Source organism: Mustela nivalis, assembly GCF_964662115.1.
Source record: "Mustela nivalis genome assembly, chromosome: 1".
Classification (NCBI taxonomy): Eukaryota; Metazoa; Chordata; class Mammalia; order Carnivora; family Mustelidae; genus Mustela; species Mustela nivalis.
Genome location: NC_139020.1, coordinates 106483675 through 106511533, shown reverse-complemented (window position 1 = coordinate 106511533; position 27859 = coordinate 106483675). Strand labels below are relative to the sequence as shown.

Sequence of the window (27859 nt, the reverse complement as noted above, 5' to 3'; positions counted from 1 at the left end):
TGAGAGCATCAAGACTGAACTTTATTTCACCCAGCAACAGAACAGTAGAATAGCATTCTTCTTTTTAACTTTTATCCCATCTTCTTGTCCTTCGAGCCAGGGCTGGTGATAGAGGTTGTTGGGGCTATTGTGCCAGGCGTGAAGATTCTGCCCACTGGTCAAGAAACCTCGCTTTCAGATGCTGGCTCTGCCCCTGCCTCCTGAGCTCGGCCCTTGTACTCGCAGGACCTTAGGTGCCTCTGTAAGTATAGTAAAACTCTGTTAATCTGTTGTTATCATTCAACAAAAGAAGAGTGAAGCAACCATTTGACAAGATGAGACTTTTTCCTGACATCATTGGTTCTTTATTTAAAAGTGCAGATAATATCGGAAATGAAATAAAAACTCAGAGGTTCAAATGTATCCCATACACTGAAGTAGCGGTGGCACTCATCCACAGGGAAGTGTAGCTGTTTAAAGCCCTATCTTATTTCCCTGGGCCACAAGCACAGCAAAGGTTGTAAAATATATGCCTCCCACATGTTATAAGGCAATTAAAGACAATCGTATTATTCTCTCTTGCAAAGACCAGTGCTCTTCAGCGTCCCAGCAAAAAGATGAGATGATCATAAAGTGAGGCTAAAGGGGAATTTCCTCATAAAATTTCTGAATGAACTTTGCATCCCATCTCAGGATATACCCTTGTCAAATACTGAAAAAACATCTTCCTTGGCAAGACTGCCTCGATATTACTTCCTCTGCTTTCTGTCCTTATCGTTAAACTCAGAGTTGCTAAAAGCCCAGGATTACTCAGTGTAGCCCAGGCAACAAATAAACAAACAAAACTCCCATGTGAAAGCCCTGTTGCAAAGGGTACTTCGTGAGCAAACAGAAATGACTGACTGACAAGAAACCCTCTCACCCAGAAAGAGAATTATCAGGACAGCTTTGTCAAGTGGGAGTGACTATTTGACATACTAGTCATTCTAGAAACTGAAAGTCAATCAGTTTACTTCCCCCTGTCCTCTCTTGGGCCTATCTGTCTTTCTTTCTTGTCTCTTTAACCTCTGGAGGTTTTATTGTTATCTATTTTTTTCCCATTAAGAAGTGCAGCCTTTAGTCTCTTGACTTCCCTTATTTTCACACGTGTTCAGGGACCACATGCCACAGTTTATTCAGAATGTCAAGAATCTTTGCATGAAAGTTGATGACATACATTTTAAGGTACACATTTGTTAAGGCACACATTTGTTGTACCAATTGCGGTAGGCTGTAAGGCACATGAGTTTGTCCATTTTCGGTGGTAGTAAAGAAGTCTTGGGAGGAAGACCCAGAGGGGATTTAGGATTCTGTACACAGCTTTATGTTGTCCATAGAGATTGACAGTGTCCCACTGGGCATCTCACCCCTTCTCTCTAGGCTGTTCTGAAGCTTCGGGGCTTTTGGTGCATTATATCAGGATATTTAGACAATGGGGAGGAGTAATGATCAAGTGTTAAGACTCATGTCTACATAAATTAATATAAAGCATCAGTGAGATCGAAATCATGAAATTCTTTCACTTCCACAGCTGGATTCAATCCATTAACTGGCTTCCAAGGGCGTCCAGGACATTTGGGGGAGGTTTTTTCTGGCAAGTCAGATACCAGGTTAAATGAAAGGCTATTTGGCTGTATCTGAATGTCAGGGATCCAATCATCATCCCTCTCTGTGGGAGATGGTGGGTTAGGCGTCAGGGCTGCAATGAGATCTGAGTCCTGAAAGTCAGGCACGGTAACTGCTATCCCTGGCTGGGCTAGGGAAGGGAAGGGTGTTGGCTCTTCTGTCTTCTCTTGTGTCTCTGCAGAAGAGGTGGCACTATCTTCAGAAGAACTTGCCAAATACTCTGTTTTCCAACCATTATGCTTTCCATTGTCTTTTCTTTTATTTTTATATTTTCTATGGCCTTGGCCATGCTCATGTGTATGTCCCTGGGCTAGGCCACGTCCCCTGTGATGTCCATGGCCAAGGCCATGTCTCCCTTGGTGTTCAGGGTCATAGTCAAGTTCCCATTGATGTCCATGACCAAGGCCATGTTGCTTTTGTTGGCCATGGCCACGACCATGTTGCTTCTGATGTCCATGGCCAAGGTCATGTCCCCTGTGGTACCCATGGCCTTGGTCATGCTCATGTTTATGCCCATGGCCAAAGCCATGTTTTATTTGCTTTCTATGGCCCCAGCCATGCCCATGGGTAGGTCTTTGTTCTTTTCCTGAATCCTGCTCTTCATCTTGTACAGATGCCATGGAAGCGTGGGGTGGACTTACAGTTGTTCCTTCTTCTATTTTCTTCATGGGTACTGATCGGAAAGGTGAAAAACCTGGAGGCCTTTTCATCAATATGATCTAAACAGGAAATATTAAGATGAATGCATTACTGTGAAAACCATTCTATCCATGAAGAAAGAAGGGACTGAATCCTGGCAATGCTATCTTAGTTTACAATAAGACCTATCTACCAGACTTTAAATACTCTATTAATATTCCAGAGAGGATGATAATGAATATTTTTTCCTCTTTTGATTGATTTTATAATTTGTGGGTATTGATTATTGTTCTTAGTACTCTAAGCTGGAGAGTTTTTTCCTTTGTTGGGAAACATTGGGTGGTGATACTGAACAATGTATAGGGTATCTTCTAAGTCAATGGTTACATAAAACTATGGCATATTATTTATTCATTGATACTGTTTGTATTAGCACAATTATTGTTTTTATCCTGAAAGGCCCTAACTGGATTTATGAGCTGAATATCTAAGGAGCATATATCCACAACTACTTTGTTGGATTAAAACACATTAGCAGTGCAGTGTTACCAGCTTGAAACTCAGTCTTTGTATAATGTTTCAGCTGGACTATAACATACTGACACATGGCAAAATCCTAAATCAGAAAAAAGTAAAAAGAGGCAAATTGCACTGAAGATATGATCTTGTGGGTTATTTCCTCTACATTTTCACTACTGTGAGAATGTGCTGGTCAGAGGCAGTGTCTGGTGGCACAAAGGGCATGGTTTGGGGAGGCAAACAAGTCAGAACCTGCTAGGAATCAGCATCATAGTGAAAAGGGTGGGCTCTGATTTGATCTAGATTTGAATCCAAGCATCACCAGCTTCACTTTTCTTATCTGTAAATAGGATAACAACAGCACCTTCCTCACAGAGGGGTCATGAGGGAAATAGGTGTGATGCTCTCAGTACAGGGCCTGGGATAGAGAGTGCACTTGGTGCACTCTTAGCATTTTTGTAATTTTTAGTATGCCATCCTTGAAAACAGGGAAAGTTTTACTTACCTCCCAGGGATCTTTTAAAAATTTTTAAAAAATGATGCAAAGAAATGCTTCCTGAATTTGAACATGGGTATGACTTCCCCCCACCCAGCGATCATGTCAAAAATGCAGATTTTAAGTCAACAGATGTGCAGAGGGGGCTGAGATCTGCATTTCTCCAGAGCTCCTTGGCTGTAAGCAGTGGTCATGGGAGAGCTGGGGCTCCTCTCAGGCACACCTTGAAAGTGCACAGCTTTGGCGTGAGCCCTCCACAGTAGCATTTGCCCTTCCCCAAGAGAGGGCCCCCTGCCTGTGGGATGCTGACAAGGCACGGCCAAGTAATTATGAGGACTGCTGCTCTCCCGTCTCAGGCCATAAAGAGGTCAGCACAGAAATGTGAGCGTTTTCCCTCATTTTAAGAAGATAGTCTCCCAGTTCATTTAAATAATGGCTCATATTCAACCTCCATATATGACTTTTCAGAATGAGCAAAATTGACCTGAGCTGACTGTAATTAGAATCATACCTTTGTCAGAGGCCGACAGTTGACAGTAGGGTAAATTTTTTTCTCCCAAGGTATCACAAAAATTTCAGCTTTACATTCTAGGGCTTGCTATCCATGAAAACAGAAGCCAAAAGAGAGAACAGTGTTATTCATGAGACGCTTAAACAAGTATAAAACATCAAAAAGTTTTCCAGAGAACAGGTATATAGTTGTATTATTACTCACTCCATATTTATTGATCTGGCAACTTTCTGTCAGCTCTTCGTTCCTTTCCTTGGAACACATGGTTTCCCTGGCTGTGAACTCAACGGAAAATTTCTCTCCAGCTACCACCTGGATAATTAATTAGCACAAAGTAGGAGCTTAATTAATACTATACAATACATCCTATGTTTTTACCCTAAGAACTTTTGGGGGAGAATATTGACATTTTAATTATATACTGAACAAATGAGAGTTACACAGAAAAGTACAAATGTTTGACAACAGAACTTTCAATTTGTATGCATGTGAAAAATATTTGGCTCATGACTGGTCGGTCTCATTTCCCTTTCTAAATGGGGAGGTGGGGAAGCAAGCTATAATTTCTATTTTTATATTTTCCTGAATTTTATTGTTTGACAGCTGCAAAATTCATGAATAATTCAAGGGCTCAAGTTGTAATAGAATCTAAGAAAAGTAGGAAGAAAAACTTAAATATTTTCTTTGAAATGTCTTATCATCCTGCCAAATCTTATGTTAGAGAAATACTTAGTTGTTACCACTATAGAATTATTTGATTAGAAAAATATTGGGATTTTTGAGCTTTCTCCTCTTTCTTTTTAGAAGAGGCACACCTCATTTATTTATTTAAGAAATTAATCTCATTTTTTTAAACTACTGTGACTTCAGTAAAAATCCCAGGGATGGGGGCGCCTGGGTGGCTCAGTGGGTTAAGCCTCTGCCTTCGGCTCAGGTCATGACCCCAGGGGCCTGGGATGGAGTCCCGCATGGGGCTCTCTGCTCAGCGGGGAGCCTGCTTCTCCTCATCTCTCTCTCTCTGTCTGTCCCTCTGCCTATTTGTGATCTCTCTCTCTGTCAAATAAATAAATAAAATCTTAAAAAAAAAATCCCAGGGATGTCTTTTAAAAATGCCATATCTTATATTTCTTCTACCCTGAAAAATACACTTGATAAAAATGTTTCTAAATTATATGTTAAGAAGGTGATGTGGTTTCTAGATCAAGTTATTTGGTATTTAATTCTAGGATTTGTGTGTGTGTGTGTGTGTGTGTGTGTGTGTGTGATGAACTGACTATGTCCCCCACCAAACTTGTATATTGAAGTCCTGACCTCCAATGTGATGGTATTGGAAGGTAGATATTTTGGGAGGTAGTTAGATTTAGATAAGGTCATGTTGGTACCCTCATAATGGGCTTAGTATCCTTAAAGAAGTGTCTTTAGAAAGGTCTCATAAGACCGGAGCTCACTTGCTCTCTCTGAAGTTGACACAGCAAGAAGGTGGCCATCTGCAAGCCAGGAAGAGAGCCTTCGCCAGGGAACCGAATTGGTTGATTTTTAGACTCCTAAGCTACTAGCACTATGAGAAACAAACTCCTATTGTTTAAATCACCCAAACTTTGCTATTTTACTATGGTAGTCTAAGCAGACTGTGTACGTGTGTGTGCATGTGTGTGTGTGTGTGTGTGTGTGTGTTTGAGAGAGAGAGAGAGATTATGTAGCTGTCAAGAGAATACATCATACATATCTGTTGACCTAGAAGGAAGACCATTTTTGGAAAAAATAAAGTTATAGGGTGATAGTACAATCCCATTTGTAAAAGCAAAACTTAACATCTTCCCTATCTCTTTATATTTTGTAGAAACACAGGAAAAGCAAGATGGGAGGCAAGTGAGGAAGGTAGAGTTGTAGGAAGAACTAAGTTCCTCTTCCTTCTTTCTTGGTATTGTCTCGCTGGGTAAGTATAGTTAAAATTTTAAGAGAAATATAATAATTAACTTTTAAAACTCCAAATGTATGTGTAAGTAGGGAGGAAGTTTCTAAGAGTGTTTTAACATCTATACTTTGGTGATCATAAATTTTCTGGCTCATTTCAGGGAATACTTTAATCCAATTTTTTGGCCTTAGAGTTGATCAATATGATGTTGCCTAAGAAAGTTGACAGCACCTGGGTGGCTCAGTGGGTTAAAGCCTCTGCCTTACGCTCAGGCCATGATCTCAGGGCCCTGGAATCAAGCCCTGAATCGGGCTCTCTGCTCAGCAGGGAGCCTGCTTCCCTTCCTCTTTCTCTGCCTGCCTCTCTGCCTACTTGCGATCTCTGTCTGTCCAATAAATAAAATCTTTTTTTAAAAAAAGAAGTTGACAACACATAATTAAATGACAGCTGGAAGCTTAGTTGTATTCAGGGTCCAGAGGAATGGAGACCTAATGCCATCTTCTGTTTGAGGACCTCAAGGTCATGTCCTTTATCACCATCATCACCTACTAAGAATGACAGGTGTCATTCTTAGCAGTAGTTTTCCCTGCTAAAATCCATCCTGTCCAAGTTTTGTTTTTAAAATAGAGAATGCTATATATATATATAGCAATATAAGTTCTAATGATGTTTGAAAATTAAAATTAATGAGCCAAACAGATATAAATATTCATCACATCTAGGGATGAGGAAGCCCTTTCTTAGGTGAAGAGCAGAAGAAAACCTAAAGGGAGGGGAAAATGTCTAAATTTGACTTGACAAAAATGAAAACTGATTCTCAAAATCACAGTAAGCAAAGTAGCAAGGCAATTGGGGAAAAACATAATGTAGGATCAATAAAAAGCCCAATGCCAAAACAAATGTGGAAAGGACATGAACAGGTATTTTAGGAAAGAAGTTAAAATGATCATTTATCCTGGGAAAAAAAAAAGTTTACTTCATTAATAACCAAGGATATGCACATTTAAAAAGCAACGCAACATCCTTTTTAATCTTCCATGTTGGCAGAGATGGAAGCCAGTGATGATGCCTGCTGTTGTCCAGGGCTGGGGAACATGCAGCTTTGATCACTGCTGGGAGGAGTAGAATTCGAGATCATCAGTGTCTTATACCCAGTTGGTGTGAATGTACATTAGCATCATTGCAAATAATTTTGTCATTCAGCAATTTGCATTCAGTCTTAGACATATACCTATACCTATTCCTTGACATTTCCAAGATTTTGTCCAAGGAGAACCTCCTCAGTGCACACACACGGTCCTTGATGTATACTCATCTGAGCAGAGGCAGGGAGGAATGCTGATGGGGCGGGGGGGGGGGGGGGGGGGGGGGGGGGGGGCGGACAGCAGCAGCAGGAGTGGGGCAAAATAACGGGCATGTGACAGAAATCACAACCATTCACAACTGAAAAATGGAGGATTTAAGAAGTTCTCAGTTTCTGAAATATGAATAGATATGCACCCACACAGGACTAAACATGCAAAGCCAAGGCAAGACTAAAACTGGAAAAGAAATCTCTAGCAATCTGGCAGATTGGTCATATGGAGCGTGGCTCTTAACAAAATCATCTTATGATAAATCGAGTTTTTTAGTAAAGGGGCTGCTTCCACCAACGCTGCCCTGTGTATCTATCCTCGAGCAGTCAAATTGCTCTCTCTTTCAACACAGGCATCAGTAAGGCATCGTCCCTGAAAAGTAAGTTTGAAATCTTCACGATATTCCAGCTCGATCTGGCAACGGAGGGCTGTCAGTTGCCTTCCATTCACACAGCATTGCCTACTGTGGTTCCCCGGCATTCTTAGCGTAAACAAACCCGCATGCACGCTGGAGAGCGCATTGGCTACCTTACAGAGGGAACTAGAGCGATCGAGAGGACTAGACAGTCACGCTTGGGAATGAGTGGTTCTCTTCCCGACAGCAAATCTCGGACCCGAAAGAAACGGCAGGCACTGCACGACTCCTGCTTCGTGAAGAACAAAGGATGGTCCCAGCAACGCGGAGAGGTGGAGCGCCAGGGAGAGCTGACAAACAGAAGTGGCCGGGATTCTCTCTCGTCTTCCCGGAGGGAACCCCGTGCCAGGCACGTGCTGGTGAGACCAGGAGGAGGGGGCCGGCCTTGGGGACAGGAGCAAGCGCCTGAGTAGGGGACAAAGGGTCAGGTTTGGTTTACTTTCATGCTGTTTGTTTAGAGGTTTTCTTAAAACTAGAACAGGAGGGGCGCCTGGGTGGCTCAGTGGGTTAAGCCTCTGCCTTCCGCTCAGGTCATGATCTCAGGGTCCTGGGATCAAGCCCTGCATGGGGCTCTCTTCTCAGCAGGGAGCCTGCTTCCTCCTCTCTCTCTGCCTACTTGTGTTAAATAAAATCTTAAAAAAAAAAAAAAAACTAGAACAGGAAATTGGAAAGATGAACATAAATAGCCCATTGTCCTGTCACCTAAAAACAAAACAAAACAAAACAAAAAACCACCACTGTGAATAGTCTGCGAGCTTTGTCTCTTTTCAGTATTGTCTTCTGGACTTTTTAATAACACAGTTGAGGACAGAATGTATGTTCAGTTTATGGCCTCTTGTTTTTCCCTGCATATTTTAGCAGGAGTCATTGCCCACACCAAGAACGCCTCACAAAGATGCTTTCAAATTGCTGCTTAAAAATACTCTATTGTAAGAATATGTCAGACATAGTGAATCATTTCTAGATTATTGATCGTTTTGACAGTTTATCTTTTTTGGGGGGGGGTGTTGCAGTTAAAGCTACGATGAATATCACTGTATATAAATACTCCTTCTAGTTTATATTTCTAGAAATTAGAAATTTGGCTTAGTACTGAGCCAAAGTATGAATTTTTTTAGTGCTATTTCTTTCACCAGATTATAAAGATCATGTTGGTTTGTTATAACAGTTTGGTTCTATTTTGATTACTTTTCTTTAGCTTGCATTTAGGGAAGTCAGTTTTGAGGTGTATCATAGGACTCTCTCCATGAATACATTGGTTATAGGCTTCTGGAGTAGAAGGAATCTGGGTTCTATTAATCCAGCCACTCGTTTTTTCAGATGGAGCCATAGGGCTGAGTGAGTCTGAGTGACTCCAGGGTCACCCAGGACAGTGGTGGTGCTGTGGTAGAGCTGGGTCTCTCCTGACCCCCTGGAATAGGACACCCCTCAGCCTCTCCTGACAAGGCATGGAAAGAGAGATGAATCCCCAGAAGGTACATCTGAAAGAGAGAAGGGCACCCAAGGCAGGGGAGAAATGACATGAAGATGAGTCAGAAGAATCTGGACAAAGACAGAAAAATGGGGCCAAGCCCAAGGCACTAAGTGATGCTATGAGAATGAATCTAGAAAGGCAGAGAGTAAGTCTTGCTTTTCCAGGCACTGCATTTTGCTAATTATGTAATAGTTGCAAATATTTATAGAGCACTTTGGAGTTTGAAAAGTGATTGAGATATGTTCGTATTTGATCCTCACCCCATCCTTTACAGACAGAAAATGGAGAACATGTTCTAAATGACTTTTCCAAGATCATACACAAAGAATGCAGGGAGGTTGGCACTTGAAATTCAGATCTCCCAAATCCTATTCCCTGGGTATGCTGGTTCCCAATGCAGAACCAAGGACAATGGCAAAATTAGTCAGCAAGTCACACTTAGGCTATAATATCACTCTTTTTGTAGCATACTTTACAGACCTGTACTGTTGCACTTTTCACTTTGTCAACCTTGAAATAGAAAGTTCCGTTATTCTCTGCATTAAGCTTTGCGATCGAATGATTCAGAGGCACCTCCAGCTCTGGGCTGTTGACAGGGATGTCTTTGGGGCAGCCAGTGCAAATCTGGGAAGGTTGTACAAAATCCTCCCCTGAAAGAAACACGTTTCAAATTAGTGTGTGCAGCAGAAGGAAAAGTCTAGCCGAGTAGCTCTCCTGTACATGACCTAGCATCTATTTGTAGAGGGCCATGTGACAGCCCAAGGCTCAGCAGTGAGCGAGCAGAAGTTGTCTGCACACCTTCTGGCCTCTCCGCTTTTTCTCTTCTCAGAGCCAAGTGTGTTTAAGAAAACATTCAACCAGTAGGTGTTAGTGGCACAATCAATCTGCTGTATTTTTCCCAAGTTTTTGCATCTTGATGGAACCACCTGTAAAGAACAATGCTTAACTTAAAGGAATGACTCTCTAAGTGGGAAACTTTAAGTCCTATGATTCTGGTGAGCAGGCAGATTCCATAATGCTTCTCACCATGAAATGCACACGACTAACTTCCAAGAGTGAGAAAAGCCAACTCTTGGTATTGTACCCAGAGGCCACCCATTTCCCCTTGTCATCACCATATTCCCTTCTGGCTACTTACAGAGCAGTGTCACCTGCACCTGTCGCCGCCCAACTGGGCAGAGACAGGGTAAGTTGTTCTTGGGAAGGTCTACTGATATTACAGACTTGGTGGCAGATCATGGAAACTAAAACACAATTCCTGTGAGAAGACCTAGCCCGTTGTCAGGGGCCAAGAGGCACTAGTAGAGCACTAACATGTATCACGTCATACCTGGATAGAGGTCACACTTCTGCGAGAAAGAAGCAATTCTCAGCTGAGGATCCACATATGCCTCATCTGTACATTCACCAATATCCTGGTTTTTTAAAAAAGTATATGGGTACAGAAAGTAAGAACATTTTTAAGAACCTTTAAAGTAATCAACTTGTAAAACTAAAGATAGGATGTTGACTTTACAAATCATCATGTAGAAAATGAAAACAAAACATAGTCTGATTGTGAAGAGGGAATAGAAGACAGCTAAGAGCATCAACAATAAGCGCATAGGCACAAACCCACAGAAACATGAACCAAGATGAAGAGAATACCCAGTGTAGAAATAATAACCATAAAAGTGAACAGATAAAATTTTCTTTAAGAGAGGTAATGAATTTTAGGTTAAGCTAAAACCAAAATTAAGGTATTACATCTTCAAAGATACTATCTTATAATAAAAAAGATAAAGTTTAAATATAATGGGTGAGCAAAGTTATATGAGGCAAATATGACAAAAAATTATATTGGAAAAAGTAAAATTCAAGGTAACAAAAACTCATAAAGGTAGTATGAAGATTATTTTATTTACATAAAAGATATAGTTTAGAAGCCCAGAATCAAGATACAGAAAGCAGGAAACATATAGGAATAGAAATGGATAGAAATCATTGTGGTGGGAAATAAAACATACAACTATAAATTGAAGACAGGCCAGATGGATTAAAAAATAAATAAGGTAATAGAAGACTTGAATAATATAATAAATATCTAGTTAAATCACATTTCCATATGATACACATGATTTAAAATGACACTTTCATAAGTATGGTACAAAATTTTTAATCACTTCCACACTGGGCCATAAAAAAGCCACAATAAATTTATCAAATCAAATATAATACAGGCCATGTTCTTTGGCCTCAACATCAAAAGGAAAAAAAAAAAACCTCCCTGAAAATTAATATTACATGTTTAACCAAATAAGTAAATAAAAATGAACTACTTGGAAATATAAACACACTTGGCTAACTAGTTAGGGTTCCTTGGATAAGGAAAGAAATAAAAGATAAAACAAAAATGAAAATTCCATATCATATTGCCAGAGCACCATTTAAAGTTAACTTGTGGGTTTATATGCTTTTGTAATTTAAAGAGGCAAGAAACAAAACAAAACATTCCTAAATCTACGTATTTATCTCAAGAAGTTCAAGAAAAAGAATAATGAACAGTCTTCAGGAAAATAAGAAGGAGAAAACAATGAAGGTAAAAGCAATACTGAGAAGTTAGAAAACAGCATTAGCATTAAAAAATAAACTCAAAAGATCGCTCTTGGGGTGAGGAAAAAAATCAAGCACAAAAAAAGGCAACAGAGCAAAGTGTACAGAGAAGTATAAAAATATAAGAGAATATTATGAACAAGTGTGTGATAATTTAAATTCCAAAGAAATAGATAATTTTCTGAACATTATAATTAACCAACTGACTTAAAAACAAGAAGACTTGAATAGATGAATGACTGGAAGGAGAGGATGTTATTCCTCTTAACTGCATTCCACTTCTCACCTCCAAACAATATAGATGTTTTATGGATAAATCATTTTAAAAATTAAAGAAGTATATATATTTCCATGTTGTATAAGCTGTTTCTGAATATAGAAAATAGTGGCAGAAGTGCCTGGTTGGCTCAGTGGGTAGAACATGTGACTCTTGATTTCAGGGTCTTGGGTTTGAGCCCCATGTTGAGTGTAGAAATTACTAAAAAAATAAACTTAACTAAAATAGTGGTGGGACGCCTGGGTGGCTCAGTTGGTTAAGCAGCTGCCTTCAGCTCAGGTCATGATCCCAGCATCCTGGAATCGAGTCCCACATCGGGCTCCTTGCTTGGCAGGGAGCCTGCTTCTCCCTCTGCTTCTGCCTGCCACTCTGTCTGCCTGTGCTCTCTCTCTCTCTCTCTCTCTCTCTGACAAAAAAAAAAAAAAAAAAAAAAAAAGAAGAAGAAAGAAACTAAAACAGTGGCAAACTATTTTCATTCTATAAAATTTTAATCCTGATATCAAAACCTGAAAAAATAGAATGTACATACACACACAGAGAAAACTGTTAAAGCCCTTTCACTTATAAATATAGATGTCAAATTCCTAAATTAGAAATAGAATCCAAACATAGATCTAAAAAGTAATTAAACTAAACGAATAGAGTTTAGTTTAGGAACCCAAAGATTACTTTAGGAAAGCAGTTTAAACAACATAACAGATTAAATTAGGAAAGCAGGGGCTTCTGGGTGGCTCAGATGGTTAAGCTTCTGCCTTTGGCTCAGGTCATGATCTCAGGGTCCTGGGACTCAGCCCCTGTGTAGGGCTCCATACTCAGCAGGGAGTCTGCCTCTCCCATTCCCACTGCCCCTACCCCCTGCTTGTGCGCATGCTCTCTCTGGCTCTCTCTCTCTCTCTCAAAAGAATAAAAAATCTTTAAAAAACAAATTGGGAAAACAAAATATGACATTTTAATATCTGTTCTAAACCACTTGCTGAATTCAATACCAATTCCTTATTTAAGAACAAAACAAAAAGAACAAAACTCTTTAAAGAACAGGAATGTAAGGATGCTTCCTTAACATGACAAAGAATGTCTACCTGGAACCCACAGCACATATAATACATAATGACAAACACTTTGAGACTTTCCCAATAAAATCAGGAATAAAACATGATGGTGTTGGATCACTGTTACTTCAAAAATTATGTCTGTTTGGGTCAATTCATTAAGACATTGAACAAAAAATTGAGCATCAGAAAAGAAAATAAAAGTATTTTTTGCATAAGATATTATTGTATATCAAGAGCAATCAAAAGAATCAATGAAAAGCTCTTAAAGCTAGTGAGAATTCAGCAGAGTTGCTGGATGTAAGAAAAATGCATAAAAAGTATACATTTCTTTCTAACAATAATTTATTAAAAAGAGAAGAAAATAAAAACAAAAGGATCTAATTCCTTATAGCAATAACCAAAAACAAAAACAAAAACAAAACCCAAAACGAAACTTAAAAATAGCCTTAGTGAGCAATATTCTGGATATATATAAAGAAAATCCCACAACTTTAGAAATATAAAATGAAACTTTGTCTAAATTGAGATGTATACCAAATTCTGGACTAAAAAGACTAAATGAGAGTACATATGGGTTCTCCTCAAATTAATTTAGACATGTAATGGAATCCCAATATGTGACAATGTAAGTTTTTCTCACAAATTTTTTCTAAGGTTGGTTTTGAAGATATAAACACTGGATAATAAATCACATATTTAAACTTTCTATGAACCTATTGTTGTTTAAACATGGTAGTTTTGATACAAAAACAGAGAACACATTTTTTTGGACAAGACTGCTATGGAATAAAAGTTGTCATTAATTTATGTAGCAGGAAAGACTGTTGCAACTTCTGGTTATTCTCTTAAAAAATTGAAAAAAAATCACGAGATACATCAAAATTAATTCCAGATAGGATTGAAACTTACGTTATAAAATACTGACTATAGACAAACTAGAAAAAAAAAATAAAGTGACTGCTGTGCAAATGGTGGAAAATTTCAAATGAAAATATTGGTAGATTTGGCCACCTGTAAAAAAAAAATCTATTTGTAAGTCAGAAATACTATAATGAAAACTAAAAAGTAAACATCTGAGAAGATATGACAAAGCACTGATACATTTACTATAGAAATATGACTTTCCAAATCTTTAAGATTTATTCCAAAGACAAATGGGCGAAGAATATAGAAGACAATTTATAAATTCAACCCATAAATTTCCAACAAATCTATGAAAACATATTGGCTAAATAAATGCATATTAACTACACTGATAAAATGAAAACTAAAAAGGTTTTTGTCTATGAAACTAGCTAAGTGTTTTTTTTAACCTTCATGACTTTTTAATTCACATTTTTTTTTTTTAAGTAAACTCCGCCCCAAGGTGGGGGCCTGAACTCATGACCCCAAAATCAAGAGTCTCATGCTCTACCAATTGATCCAGCCAGGTTTTTTGTTTTGTTTTGTTTTGTTTTGTTTTGTTTTTTTAATACTGAATTCTATCAGGAGTATACATTGCTGATAGAATTTAAATTGATGCATTCAACAAACAATTTATATCTATATCAAGAGTTTTAAGAGCTTTTGGGAAAAATTGAAGTATAGTTATAATATCTTATTAGTTTCAGGTGTACATCATAGTGATTCAATATTTTTTAAAAGATACTGTTTTCAAAAAAAAAAAAAAGATACTGTTTTCCATAGCAGCTGTACCAATTTACATCCCCACCCCCACCCATAGTGCACCAAGGTTCCCCTTTCTCCTCAGCAATAACACTTGTTATTTTTTAGCTTTTTTTTTGATACTAGTGAATCTGACAGGTGTGAGATACCTCATTGTGGTTTTATTTGCACTTTCCTGATGATGAGTGATGTGAGGCTGAGCTTCTTTTTATGTATGTGTTGGCCATCTGTGTGTCTTCTTTGGAAAAATGTCGGTTTATGTCCTCTGCCCATTTTTAAATTGGATTATTTCTTTTTTTGGTGTTGATTTGTGTCATTTCTTTATATATTTTGGACACTAACCCACTAACAGATGTGTGATTTGCCAATATCTTCTTCCATTCAGTAGCCTACTTTTTTTTGTTGATGATTTCCTTCACTGTGCAGAAGCTTTTAATTTTGATATAATCTCATTTCCTTATTTTAGTTTTGTTGCCCCTGCCTGAGGAGACTGATCCAAAAAGGCATTTCTAAAACAAATATCAAAGAGCGGTCTCTGTTTTCTTCTACAAGCATAATGGTTTCAGGTCTCACATTCAACTTTTTAGTCCGTTTTGAATTTATTTTGTTTATGACATAAGGCAGTGGTCCAATTTTCTTCTTTTGCTTGTTGCTGTCCAGTTTTCCCAACACCATTGGTTGAAGAGACTGTCTTTTCCCCACTGTAAATTTTTATCTCCTTTGTCAGAGATCACCACATAAGCGTGGTTCGTTCTGGGCTCTCTATTCTGCTCCATTGGTCTCTGTCTGTTATCATGCCAGTACCATACTACTTTGATTACTATAGCTTTATAGTAAAGCTCTGTAGTAAATCAAGAACTATGATACTTCCATCTTTGTTTTTTCTCTAGATAAGAGTTTTAAGAGCGTCTATACAATCTTATACTATGCGTAAAGTGGAGAGTTTATTCTGAGGGAACAAAATGCCGAATACAGAAAGAAGTTTATTCTAAAAAATGTTTGGTGAGCTATTATTATTATTAATTATAATAAAAATAGGAAGAAACCAAATGTCCAGAAAAAGAAAAGTAATTAGAAAATAATCTATGGTATACTCACTAGAATATTCCAGTTATTTAAAAAGAAGTTTATTGAGAGTTTTAATGGCATAGGAAAATATTTAGGGGAAAAATGTAGCATGTAAAATAAATACAACTATTAAAAGACCAAAAAATTACCAAAAATTGTCTGTATGCCTTACAAAAATGAAAGGAGGAGAAATACTCTAAGATGTCTTTGGATGTTTGGGCATGTGTGGTTCAGTATTATTTTTTTCTCTGTTTTTGCATTTTCTTAAAGTTTTCTATACATGCATATTTCCAAAATAGGAATATATATATGTATGTATGTATGTATATATACATATACATACATATTATATACATATATACTAATATGTATACATGTATATATACATATATACACACATATACATACATATTATTTACATATATATAATACATACATATATAATGTCATATTTTTGAAAGATACAGGGAACATCAGACTTAGAATACCTTAATTTCAGATGGGGAGAAGTAGCCCAAAGGTTCTGAATTCTATCAGTATATTTGGTTCACCTGAGAAGCTTCTAGATCATTCTGATTCTAGGGACCCAACCCAGAACAATTACATCAGAATGTCTGGGTGAATGACCTGGGAATAGGTGTTTTTTAAAGCTAGCAGAGTGATTTTAGTATGCAAAGTGGCCTGAAAATTATTTATGAAACCTCTCAAATCAGTGCTTTTCAGACAAATAAATTACCAGAGAATCTTGTTAATATGCAGATTCTGAACCAGCTGGAGTGGAGTTGAGCTCCTGCTTTTCCAACAGCCTCCCTGGTGATGCTGTTTCTGCCACTCACTGCCGCACACTTTGCATAGCAAGGCTTTACACTATACCAGTTGTGGGCAAAACATTTCATTTCTGTTTCATGCCCTTGAACTACGCTAAGCCATCTGTGAGACAGGTGTCGCTATTCTTCACTCTTTTGCAAACGAGGCCATGGAGGCTCAGAGAAGCTATTCCAAAAGTCTGATTGGCTTTGTGACCCCCACCCGCCCTTGTGTCTCTCTGGGGGGTGAAGAGAAAACTAAACTGAGGTTCTAACAAGCCAATGCAGAAAAATTGAGGCTAGAGAGCATTGTAGGCTTCTGTCCCTTCACACCACTAAGTACACAGAGGAGCACGAGGTGTTCATAGATGCTTGAATGGCCGGACTTGAATCAAACTGACAAAGTGAAACAGTAGTGAGAGCTTATGCTTTTAGAGGATTCCTCTCCTTTTCTTTTTATATTATGCTTTTTATTATGCTAAAATACTTACAACATAAAATTTCCTATTTTAGCCATTTAAAAATGTATAATTCAGGGCATTAAGTACATTCATAGTGGTGTGCTGCCCTCACCACTAATAATTTGCAGACGTGTTCATCACCCCAAACACAAATCCTGTACCTATTAAACAATAAATCCCCATTCTCCCTCTTCCAGCCCCTGATAAACTCTAATCCACCTTCTGTCTCTATGAATTTGCATAGGTTAGATATTACATAAGTGGAATCACGCAACGTGCGTCTTCTTGTGTCTGGCTTCTTTCACTTAGCATAACATTTTCCAGGTTTAGCCATGTTGTAGTGTGTGTTGGGATTTCTTTCTATGATTAAGAATTTTCCATTGTTTTATATATATATATCCCATCTTGTTTACCCATTCATCTGTTGACGGGCCTTTGTGTTGTTTCCACCTTTCTGCTAGTGTGAATAATGCTGCAGTGAATGTTGCCAGGCAAGTATCTGTGTCTCCATTTTCAATTTGTTTGGGTACATACACCTAGGCTTGCTGTTGCTGGGTCATGTGGTAATTCTATGTTTAACTTTTTGAGGAAGCGCCAAATTGTTTCCCACAGTGGCTACATCATTTTATGTTCCCATTGGCAATATACAAAATTCCCAATTTCTCCACATCCTCCCCAATACATGCTAATTCCCAATTATTAAAAATGAGAAATGATTTCCCAATTTATTAAAAATGACAACCACCCTCTGGGTGTCAAGTGGCAGCTCAGTATGGTTCATATTTACATCCCCCTGATGGCTGACCATGTTGAGCACCTTTTCGTGTGCTTATTGGCCATTTGTATGTCTTTTTTTTTTTTTTTAAGATTTTATTCATTTATTTGACAGAGAAAGATCACAAGTAGGCAGATAGGCAGAGAGAGAGAGAGGAGGAAGCAGGCTCCCCGCTGAGCAGAGAGCCTGATGCAGGACTCGATCCCAGGACCCTGAGATCATGACCTGAGCGAAAGGCAGAGGCTTAACCCACTGAGCCACCCAGGTGCCCCCATTTGCATGTCTTTTTGAAAGAAACATCTATTGAATCCTTTTGCCCATTTTTAAATTGGGTGGTCTTTTTGTTGTGGCAATGTAAGGGCTTTTAATAATATATTCTTCATACTAAACCCTTATCAAATAAGGGATTATTGTGTCCCACTCTGTGGATTGTCTTTTCACTCTCTTAAGGCTGTCCTTTTAATTTTTCCTAATTAAGAAATAAATACAAACTTCATCAAAGACCTTAAAAAGTATGAAGAATTAGAAAAAGCTCCAAAATTTCCAACTCAAAGTTAACTATATTTTATGTTTTGGCATATTAGTTTTTCGTCACTTTTTATAAATTTATTTATTTATTTGTCAGAGAAAGAGAGAGGGAAAGCACAAGCAGGGAGAGCAGAAGAGAGAGGGAGAAGCAGGCTCCCCACTGAGCAAGGAGCCCGATGTGGACTCGATCCTGAGTCTAAGGCAGACACTTAACCGACTGAGCCACCCAGGAGCCCCAGCTTCTCATCATTTTTTATACTTATGTTTACTTTATAGATTTGAGTGACTCTGTCTGTATAGTTCTGTACCCTACTTTTTTGGTTTTTATTTAACATATTATAGTCATTTTACTAAGTCACTAAAGACTAGAAATGCAACTTGAATAGCTGCATGTATTCTACTATACAGATACACTGTAATTTACTTAACCATTCCTTACTGTTGAAGATATGTCACTTCCAGTGTTGTTCTATTAATAATAATGCTGAAATTATTGCTATCTGGATTTCCCATTTTCTTCCCATGTAATGGAATTCTAGAAGTCAAATTCCTTGGTTAAAGGGCTTGCTTAAAGCATGGTCTCCTACTACCATGCCCATATCCCCAAGGAAGCCATGCCTTGGCTATCTTAACCTACATCTCGACATACTCTCCTTTAACATAGTTTTGGTTCAGACAACAGTATATCATCCCAGAAAGGGTCACTAAGGAATAGGGACTCGGGATGTGTTCATTAGAGATAAAAGCAGGGGAGGAAAGGTAAGAAAACGAGTTGGAAGTGAGGGACTCTTCTGAGTAGAGCTTGGGAGAAAGGATATACAGCACATGGGGAAGAAAAGGACACAGGAGACTGAAGGCATGAAAAGACAAACTGGATCATGGCATCATCTGGTCTCAGGCTCTCCTAGTCCCTGCTTATATCTGTAAGTGCTCTGCTAGGCATGCAGATTCTTGAACTAGGTGGGAAAGCAGCGTGACCAGTGTGTGAGCTTCGGAGTTCCTGGGGGAATGTGAATCAGTAAATAGCACCTAACATTTTAGTGACTGACACTTCCTACACAGCTGAGCGTTCCTCCACCTGGAAAGACTGGACACAAGGTGCTAAGAACTTCATAATCAGAGTTTTGCCTACTTACACCATTCAAAAGGGACTTGCAGTCTGGAGTTAAGAACAGAAAATTCTCCTTGGAACAATTCGTTTGCGCAATTGAGTAAGTAATTTCATAGTTCCATCCGGATACCACCTGAAACAAATTTGGGAGCAAATATTGAAAAGGCAGTTTAAACATCATTGACAGCATTATGGGGCACAGAGAAGACTGCCTGGCATATCGTAAGTGGTGGATGATATGAACGATGATTGTGAGTAGGCAGAACTCACTTCTGAATAAACAGCAAAAGGATGCCTCTCACTCTGTCCACACCACCCCCACCCCCTGCACTCCTACCCATCTAACAACAGAAAGCAACGTATATATGGAATTACTCTAACTCCCTAAGACCTAGCAGTACTTCCCAGCTAGGCAGCGGGAAGAAAAGCTTCCATCAACTTTGTGAAATATTAGTAATGCTCTTCTAGATCAAGAAGAAGACTTTCGAGCTTGGGCGCCCTTTCCAGGTAGGGCCTCAGTTTTCCAAACTGCCAGGCCAGGAAAATTTCTCCTGCTTCACCCTGGGCTAGTTGCATCCTGATACAGCTGGATATGGACATAATGGAGCAGAACACGGTCTTGCTTGAAAGCAAACCGGAAGGTCTATTAAAAGCAGGGCATATTACTGACCAAAGTGAGTCCTTCATAATTAGAGGCTGAAATACAAAGGAAATAGTCAACTGTGAGTAGAGGCTTAGTGAACTGAGGCAACGAAAAGACCAGTTTTATAAGTATTTTCTTCCCCCACCCCCGCAATGATATGGAACTTAGAATTTAAAGGATATCCAGAAAACTGTGCCAACATTTTAGGTACAATTTAATTTGGGGAGCCATGTTTGACTCATGAATGCTGGGTAATGATATGGTTTTCTTAAAGCCTTAAGCACAGAAGAACTTTTCTGTTTCGCTGTCTCTACAAAGAACACGTAATACTGATTACTGTTTGCAGTAAAGAACAAACCTGTCGGTTGGCCCTTTTCACTTCTTTAAGAGCAAAGAGGTGGGAATGATCCGTGTTATTGTTGAAATGTTCAATGGCGTGTCTTAGAACGGGTTCTAGGTCAGAGCTCGCGGTCGAGATGGGGTGCACACAGCCAAGGCAGTCAAACTGGGCTCTCACCACCGGGCCATCGGCTTGACAAAGAGCAGGCAAAGGGGCAGCATTAATGAGTGAAACCTGCGTTCAGATGCACTGCCCTAAATGAGATAATTTGGAAAGCCCTCATAAACCTTCCAGTGAATCCTAGTATTCACCAAAAAAGAGAATGCAAGACTGCTTTCTAGCCAAAACAATAAAGCTCTCATTCACTTAGGAACATCTTACACATGTACTACTGTGCACAGTTATTTTAAATTTACTTAAAAGTAATTTTAAATTATAGAAGCAACCTGGATTTATCCTCTTATAAAAAGTAAAACATTGGGGCACCTGGGTGGCTTGGTCGGTTAAGCATCTGACTCTTGATTTCAGTTCAGGTCATGGTCTCAGGGTCATGAGATGGAACCCCTGTTTCAGGCTCCCCGCTCAGCACAGAGTCTGCTTGAGATTCACTCTGTCCCTCTGCCCCTCCACGTCCCTTCCCACCTCGCACTCTCTCCCTCTCTCTAAAATAAATAAATAAATCTTTTTTTTTTAAAGTAAAACAAAATAGATACATTATTCTTTCTTTCTTTATTTTTTTAAGCATGAACTAAAGCTCCTTGAAGCCTGGTTCAGAGCACAATGTATTTTCTATTGATTCAGTCCAACCAACATGTTTTGCATCTGCCGTAGTGAGCCAGGTGCTGAGCTTGGCTCCACGGGTATGTTAATCCATCAGTAATGGCCACCGGTCACTGGTGTGAAGCAGTTGGGCAGAAGTCAAGCGAGAGAGACAGGCTGCACATGGGTCTGCTGTTTTCGGAAAGGAGTTAAGTAGCTGTATCGGTTGATAAGTGTCTCCATACTTAAATGCCAAAGGAATTGTGTTTAGTCAGCATCTACAATACCAACGCTGATAATTAGTAGCTGTGGGATCTTGGGCAAGGTATCTAACATTGGCGGACCTCAGTTTCTCTCCTGTGAAGTGAGGATTTAATGCCTGCCTCATAGAGTTGTGAGAATTAAGTACGTTACCATATGTGAAGCATTTTGAACTGTGGCTGGCTGTAAATGCTCAAAAATTCTTAGCTCTTACGACCCCGTATCCTGGCTATCATTACTAGATTGTGATGGCAGGACCTTCAGGCATCTCTTCCAGCTGAGTCTACAACAAGCCTCTGAGGTAAGATCATTGGTATCCCTTACTCCCTTTCAGAGATAAGGAAGAGAAAACCCGATAAGGTGAGGAATTTGGAAAGATTCCAGGCCAAGTCTGACCTCAAAGCCTGTGCTTCTCTCCCTCCCTCCTGGCCTACAATTGAAGATAGTTCTCGTGTCTTCTGGTCCCTTCTTAGAGCCTTTGCACAGGCCCCATACACTGGAGCAGTCAGGAGGGGAGCCCAGAGAGAGCTGAAGGGATGATCAGAAGGAGCCTCGCCCAGACCTAGGACTCTGCCCTTCCACCATCCCACCCCCAATGCACCGGTCGCTGGTGCCACTGAGGGAGGGGGCTTCTTCGAGGCTGTGCTCCTGACACCACAGAGAACCGGTTCCTTTTTCCCCAGACACATTAGCTACCTGGAGTGATCTGGCAGGTCTGTGTAGCCACGGAGAATTTCATATTCCCTCTCTTCCCCACTGTGGCGGAGCATTCTCCTGTGGCCTAAAAAGAAAAGAAAAAAAAAAGAAAGAGAGAGACCATTTATCTCCATCTTTCAGATGGAGAAGCCCACCTAGTACTACAGCTCAATATAGCTTTTCCTTTTTTTATTTTTTTGAACTTGCCAAATTTTTTTCAGACTTTTGACACGCAAGAGTGAAAGTTTTTGTAGCCTCGTGATTATTTTTGCCAGCCACTGATTTCACCAGACGTTGGAGGAGAGGTAGTACAAAAGGCTAGGTTTTAAAGCACGTTTCCTTTTCACCAAAATGGATGCATGTGCCTGCTAAAGCCTCCTCATGACTTTCCCTTCAATTTCGGTGTTGAAACTGCAAGCAGGGTATGACAGGCGTGGGTTCCCGGGATGGGGAAAGAGCGGCTTGCTGGGGTTGGGGCGGGGGTGGGGGCAAGCACTGTTGAAGTGGAGTAAACACTGTCCCCATGCCCCCCTCATTAAGGCAACAATCAGCCCCGCTGTGCCAGGCAGGGGTTAGGCATTTGGTTAAGATAGCCGTTGTTATCCAAAAACGGTTCTTTGCATATCCTGCCTCATTTCGTCCTCCAACAGCCTGATGAGGTCAATGTCCTCTCCCCTTTAGGAAGCAGCATCCAGATTCTGGGGTGTCAGCTAGTGGGAGGCAGAGGCATGCTGTCCCCTCACCAGCCCTCAGTCTTGGCCCAAATGTTGCTCTAGGGTCTCTTTGGGGCCATGTCCTCTGTCCCAATGAGTCATTAGAGTCCCCTTCTCATGGGAGGGCTTCTCTATGTTTCACTGCTGTCCTCTCCGTGTTCTGACACACAGAAGAACATGGACAGCAAGCCTTTGGCTTTTCCACACGTTTGAGGGTTTATCTGCATGACTTACAAAGAGGCCTGACAGTACTAACCATCTCCCGCCCTAGTGAAAAGATCTGACGGTCTCCACAGAGAACGCCAGGGGCTCAGGAACCACGGCCCACTTACAGCTTGAGCAGATTCTATGTAGTCACAATCCTGCCAGGTTTTGCCGCTTTGAACAGAACAGTTTCCTTCCTTAATTTCGTACTTGAAGGAATAAAACGTGTCAGGGTCATCCTGAAAAAAAGCAACCAGACACACATAACTGACCCAACAGCAAATAACTCTGAGTGGGAGCTAATGCTGATATGAGTATGTGATCTTGATTTAATTCAGTAAGACCAAAACATTTATTAAAAATACTGAAAGCTGACACCTGCTCAGTCACCTGCCTGGCTCAGGTCATGATCTCAGCGTCTTGAGATCAAGCCTCCTGTGAGGTTTCCTGCTCAGCCAGGAGTCTGCTTCCCCCCATTGCCTCTGCTCCTCCCCCTACTTGTGAGCATACACACACACACACACTCACAAACTTGCACGTGCGCTCTCTCTCTCTCTCTCTCTCAAATAAATAAAATCTTTTAAAAAAATCTGAAAGTCATAAATATTTACTTGAAGAATGTCCACAATATATTTACAAATATATATTTTTATTCTTATTTTATTTTTTTTAAAGATTTTATTTATTTATTTGACAGAGAGAAATCACAAGTAGATGGAGAGGCAGGTAGAGAGAGAGAGAGAGAGAGAGAGGGAAGCAGGCTGTCTGCTGAGCAGAGAGCCCGATGCGGGACTCGATCCCAGGACTCTGAGATCATGACCTGAGCCGAAGGCAGCGGCTTAACCCACTGAGCCACCCAGGCGCCCCTACAAATATTTATTTTTAAGTTACAAAGTGGTATCCTAGTATTAGCCCATTTCTGTGAAAACCAATTGTAGGTACATACATAATTCTTTAAAGTCCAGAAAGTTAGGAAGCAAAGCTATTAAAATGTTTGTCTTTCAGTGGTAGGAGTACAGCTGTCTCACTTCTTTAATCAAGTGTTTGTGAGCTGTCTTTTAAAAAAATAAACATTTCTTTTACAGTGAGGAAACAAATAAGAAGCCACTTTTCATTTTTATAAAAAAATTAAGTTATCACTGGATGGCAGATGAATTTTTGGTAACTTTACTGTTTTTATTGCCTCATTTTTCTATTTTTTCTACCATGACATGAGATAATAAATGAAACTTTTAAAGTGCAAAGACATTTTAAAGACCTGAAAATATAAAACTCCTAGAAGAAAGCATAGGCAGTAATTTCTCTGACATTGGGCTTGGCAACATCTTTCTAGATATGTCTTCTCAGGCAAAGGGAACAAAAGCCAAAATAAATGATTAGGACTGCACCAAAATGAAAAGCTCTTGTATAGCAAAGAAAACCATCAACAAAATGAAAAGGCCACCAACCTACTGAATGGGAGAAGATAATTGCATATGATATATTTGGTAAAGGGTTAGCATCCAAAATATATAATGAACTTACACAACTCAACATCAAATAAAACAAATAATCCAATTAAAAAATGGGCAGAGGACCTGAATAGATGTTTTTTCTAAAGAAGACATACAGATGGCCAACAGACACATGTAAAGATGCTCATCACCACTCAGCATCAGGGAAATGCAACTTAAAACCACAATGGGATACCACCTTGCATCTGTCAGAATGACTAGAATCAAAAAGACAAGAAATAACAAGTGGTGAGGACATGGAGAAAAAGGAACCCTCTTGCACTGTCAGTGGGAATGTAAATTGGTGTAGCCACCATGAAAAATAGTATGAAGCTTCCTTAAACAATTAAAAATAGAAATACTATCTGATCCAGCAATTGACTACTGTGTATTTACCCAAAGAAAACAAAAACACTAAACACATGAATCCATATGTTTATGGCAGCATTATTTACGATAGAGAGGCAATGCCGATGTCCATCAATAGATGAATAGATAAAGAATACGTGTGTGTGTGTGTGTGTGTGTGTGTATACATGCATATATATATGGTAGGCAAACCTTGGTGTATACATATATATAATGGAATATTACACAGCCATACAAAAGAATGAGATCTTGCCATTTATGACAACATGGATGGACCTAGAGGGTATTATATTAAGTAAAACAGATCAGCCAGGGAAAGATAAATACCATATCATTTCACTTATATGAGGAATCTAAAAAATGAAGCAAATGAACAAATACAAAGTTGAAACAGATCCCTAAATACAGAGAAAAAACTCTGCCAGGGCAGAGGAGGGTGGGGGATGGGTAAAATGGGTGAAGGGGAGTGGGAGGTACAAGCTTCTAGTTATGGAATGAGTACGTCACAGGGAAGAAAGGCACAGCACAGGGAATACAGGCAATGGTACAGTCCTAGCGTTTATGGTGACAGATGGTAACTATGCCTGTAGTGAGCGGAGCATAGCACAGAGAGTTGTCAAACCATTATTTTACACACCTGAAATTAGTGTAACATGTGTGTCAACTATACTTCAACTAAAAACAGAAAGTGCAAAGGTGCTGAGTCAGGTGAGCTTTCCTAATGGAAAAGCCTGGCACATCTAATAGCAAGAGACCGGAGAGGTGATGTTGTCCAGCCCCTCACTTTGCAAGCGGGAGAAAGGAGGCCCTGAGCTGATGGGAAGGGTTGCAGCAGCCCCACACCTTGAAAAAGCAGAGCCGGCCCCATATCCCAAGTCTCCTGACTCTGGGACCCTGCTTGTGTCATTTTATTTGCATCTGAGATGATGGAGTCAAACAAGATAGCCTTCCAAGTTCCTTCCAGGTCTCAGATTTTGTAAGAAATAAACAGTAGTGTATAGATGGGACCCATATAGCAGAGTAAAGATAAAGCACAATTCCATGGACATTTTAGAACAAAAAAGCCCATTTGTCATGGATGTCAGCCAATGAAGAGAACACCAGTCAGCTGTTGCTTGTGAGGACCAGGACCAAATGTCTACATCACTACACGAGTTTGTAAAACAGGATGATCCAATTTTACTTTCAGAAAATAAAAATAATAATCATGCCCCCTGGGCTTTTTTTTTTACCCTGATCATGTCAGATGACTAGACTTTTCTCCTCCGCCAAAGTAAACAGTTACTTAACTATGATAGGCACCGAGTTTTATAGTGAAAGTCATTTAAACAAACTATTGAAAGATTTGTGTTTTTTGAAACCACACCTACTGTCAGAATTTGTCTCCAACCTGAATGCATCAATTAGCTATAAAAAAAAAATATTAAATACAGGGGCTGCCTGGGTGGCTCAGTGGGTTAAGCCTCTGCCTTCAGCTCGGGTTATGATCTCAGGGTCCTGGGATCGATTCCCACATCGGGGTCTCTGCTAGGCAGGGAGCCTGCTTCCTCCTCCCTCTCTCTCTCCCTCCCTCTCTACCTACTTGTGATCTCTCTCTGTCAAAAAAATAAAATCTTTAAAAAATATATTAAAAACCATCTAGAACATCGCTGTTACCCTTGATGCATTCATTTATACAGACTGGTCGACATTTTGTCTAATGCATGTTAATCTCATTTTTACCTCCTCTTAGATGTAACTCTGCCTTCCCCCTAGCTTTCTTGCGGTATAATTGATAAAAGAAAATTACATATATTTGAAGTGTGCAATGCGATGATATATATGCACAGATATACACATACATCATGAACTAGTTGTCACAAACAACCTGATCCACATGTCCATCACCTGATATACTTACCTTTTTTGGGTATGTCTGGTGTGTATGTCTGGTGAGAACACTTAAAATCTAGTCTTCTAGCAAATTTCAAGTATACGATACAGTATTCTTAACTATAGTCACCATGTTGTATATTAGATCCCCAGGACCTACTCATCTCAAAACTGGAAGTTTGTACCCTTGGATCAGCATCTTCCATTTTCCCCTAGCCTGGGCCCCTGGCAACCACCACTGTACTTTCTGCCTTAGTGAGTTAGACTTTTTTAAAAAAATTCCACATGTAAGTGAGATCATACATTATTTGTTAGACATAAGCATCCCCTCCCCACCTGGGGTCTGGAGGTCTCTCTATTTTAGTCTAAGGGCTGGTCACCCAGTAAGTCCTTTTGCTGCAGTCCCGTTGAGTTCCTGGATTCTCCTACCTTGAATGGTTTCCTTCAAATGACTCCATCTACCTTTGTCTCATGGTACTTTGGTTTCCTGATCACCCAGGAAGCCAAGCTTGGCTGCCCAAAGACTAGTCATACCCTGCCCTGCACCCCTGGGGCCAGAGTGGTGTTGATCTTTTCTAAGAGATGTAAGCTTCTACCTTTGCTCCTGGGTTCTTGGGTGATGGATGGTGTTGCTATTGTTGGGGTGTGGGGTGGTGGGATTGGGGGAGGGGCTGGGCTAGGAAGGACAGCACACATCTCAAATGGCCTCAAGGTAAAACACAACTCACTTACCGTCCTGACGACCTCAGTTACACGGTACAACACAAACTGGTTGCCACTTTGGCTTCTACTGTTGTATTTCTTCAGCGCAGTGTCCACTGCCTTAAATAAGTCTTCATCATCGCAGTCGATTTCTTGTGAGGACTCCTGGGTTAAACTTGGTAGCAGCCTGGAGCAGAGAAAAAGCAAGGCAAGTAATTTCATGATTTAGCAGTCTCCCTCTGGAGCAGAGGGACAGGTTCACCGAGAATCAAGAATCGGGCGCCAACTTTGATGCTGATTTTAGCTATTTCCAGGCCTTTATCTCTGTACACGCATCTCTCTGCTTCAGGGCTCCGGGTCCGGGTGGGTTCCTGCCACCATATACCATTCGCCCTATTTCCAAAGAACAAATGGCTCTGTTGGGTTATCCAGACAGATTTCAGGCTGAAATGTTATAACACTGGGGTCGTTAACCTGCTTGTTTGCATTCAGGAAGCACGTGGG

The 27859-nt window shown here is 39.9% G+C and overlaps 1 protein-coding gene across 3 annotated transcripts; it reads right to left on the bottom strand.

Moving 5' to 3' along the window:
* KNG1 (kininogen 1) lies at positions 1-27852 on the bottom strand. Of its 3 annotated transcripts, XM_082693858.1 has the most exons (11): positions 27386-27840; positions 23048-23158; positions 22003-22087; positions 20305-20477; positions 19329-19436; positions 10299-10383; positions 9449-9618; positions 4014-4121; positions 3810-3896; positions 2286-2363; positions 1-239 (listed from the first exon to the last, which is right to left on the bottom strand). In XM_082693858.1, the coding sequence occupies exons 1-11, from the start codon at positions 27575-27577 to the stop codon at positions 159-161; spliced, it is 1278 nt and encodes a 425-aa protein (XP_082549984.1). In that variant the 5' UTR covers positions 27578-27840; the 3' UTR covers positions 1-158. The 3 variants fall into 3 exon arrangements, with proteins under 3 accessions (XP_082549984.1, XP_082549985.1, XP_082549983.1); XM_082693859.1 differs by lacking the exon at positions 2286-2363 and having other exon boundaries at positions 27386-27843; XM_082693857.1 differs by lacking the exon at positions 1-239 and having other exon boundaries at positions 319-2363; positions 27386-27852.
* Between the last annotated feature and the right edge of the window lie 7 nt (positions 27853-27859).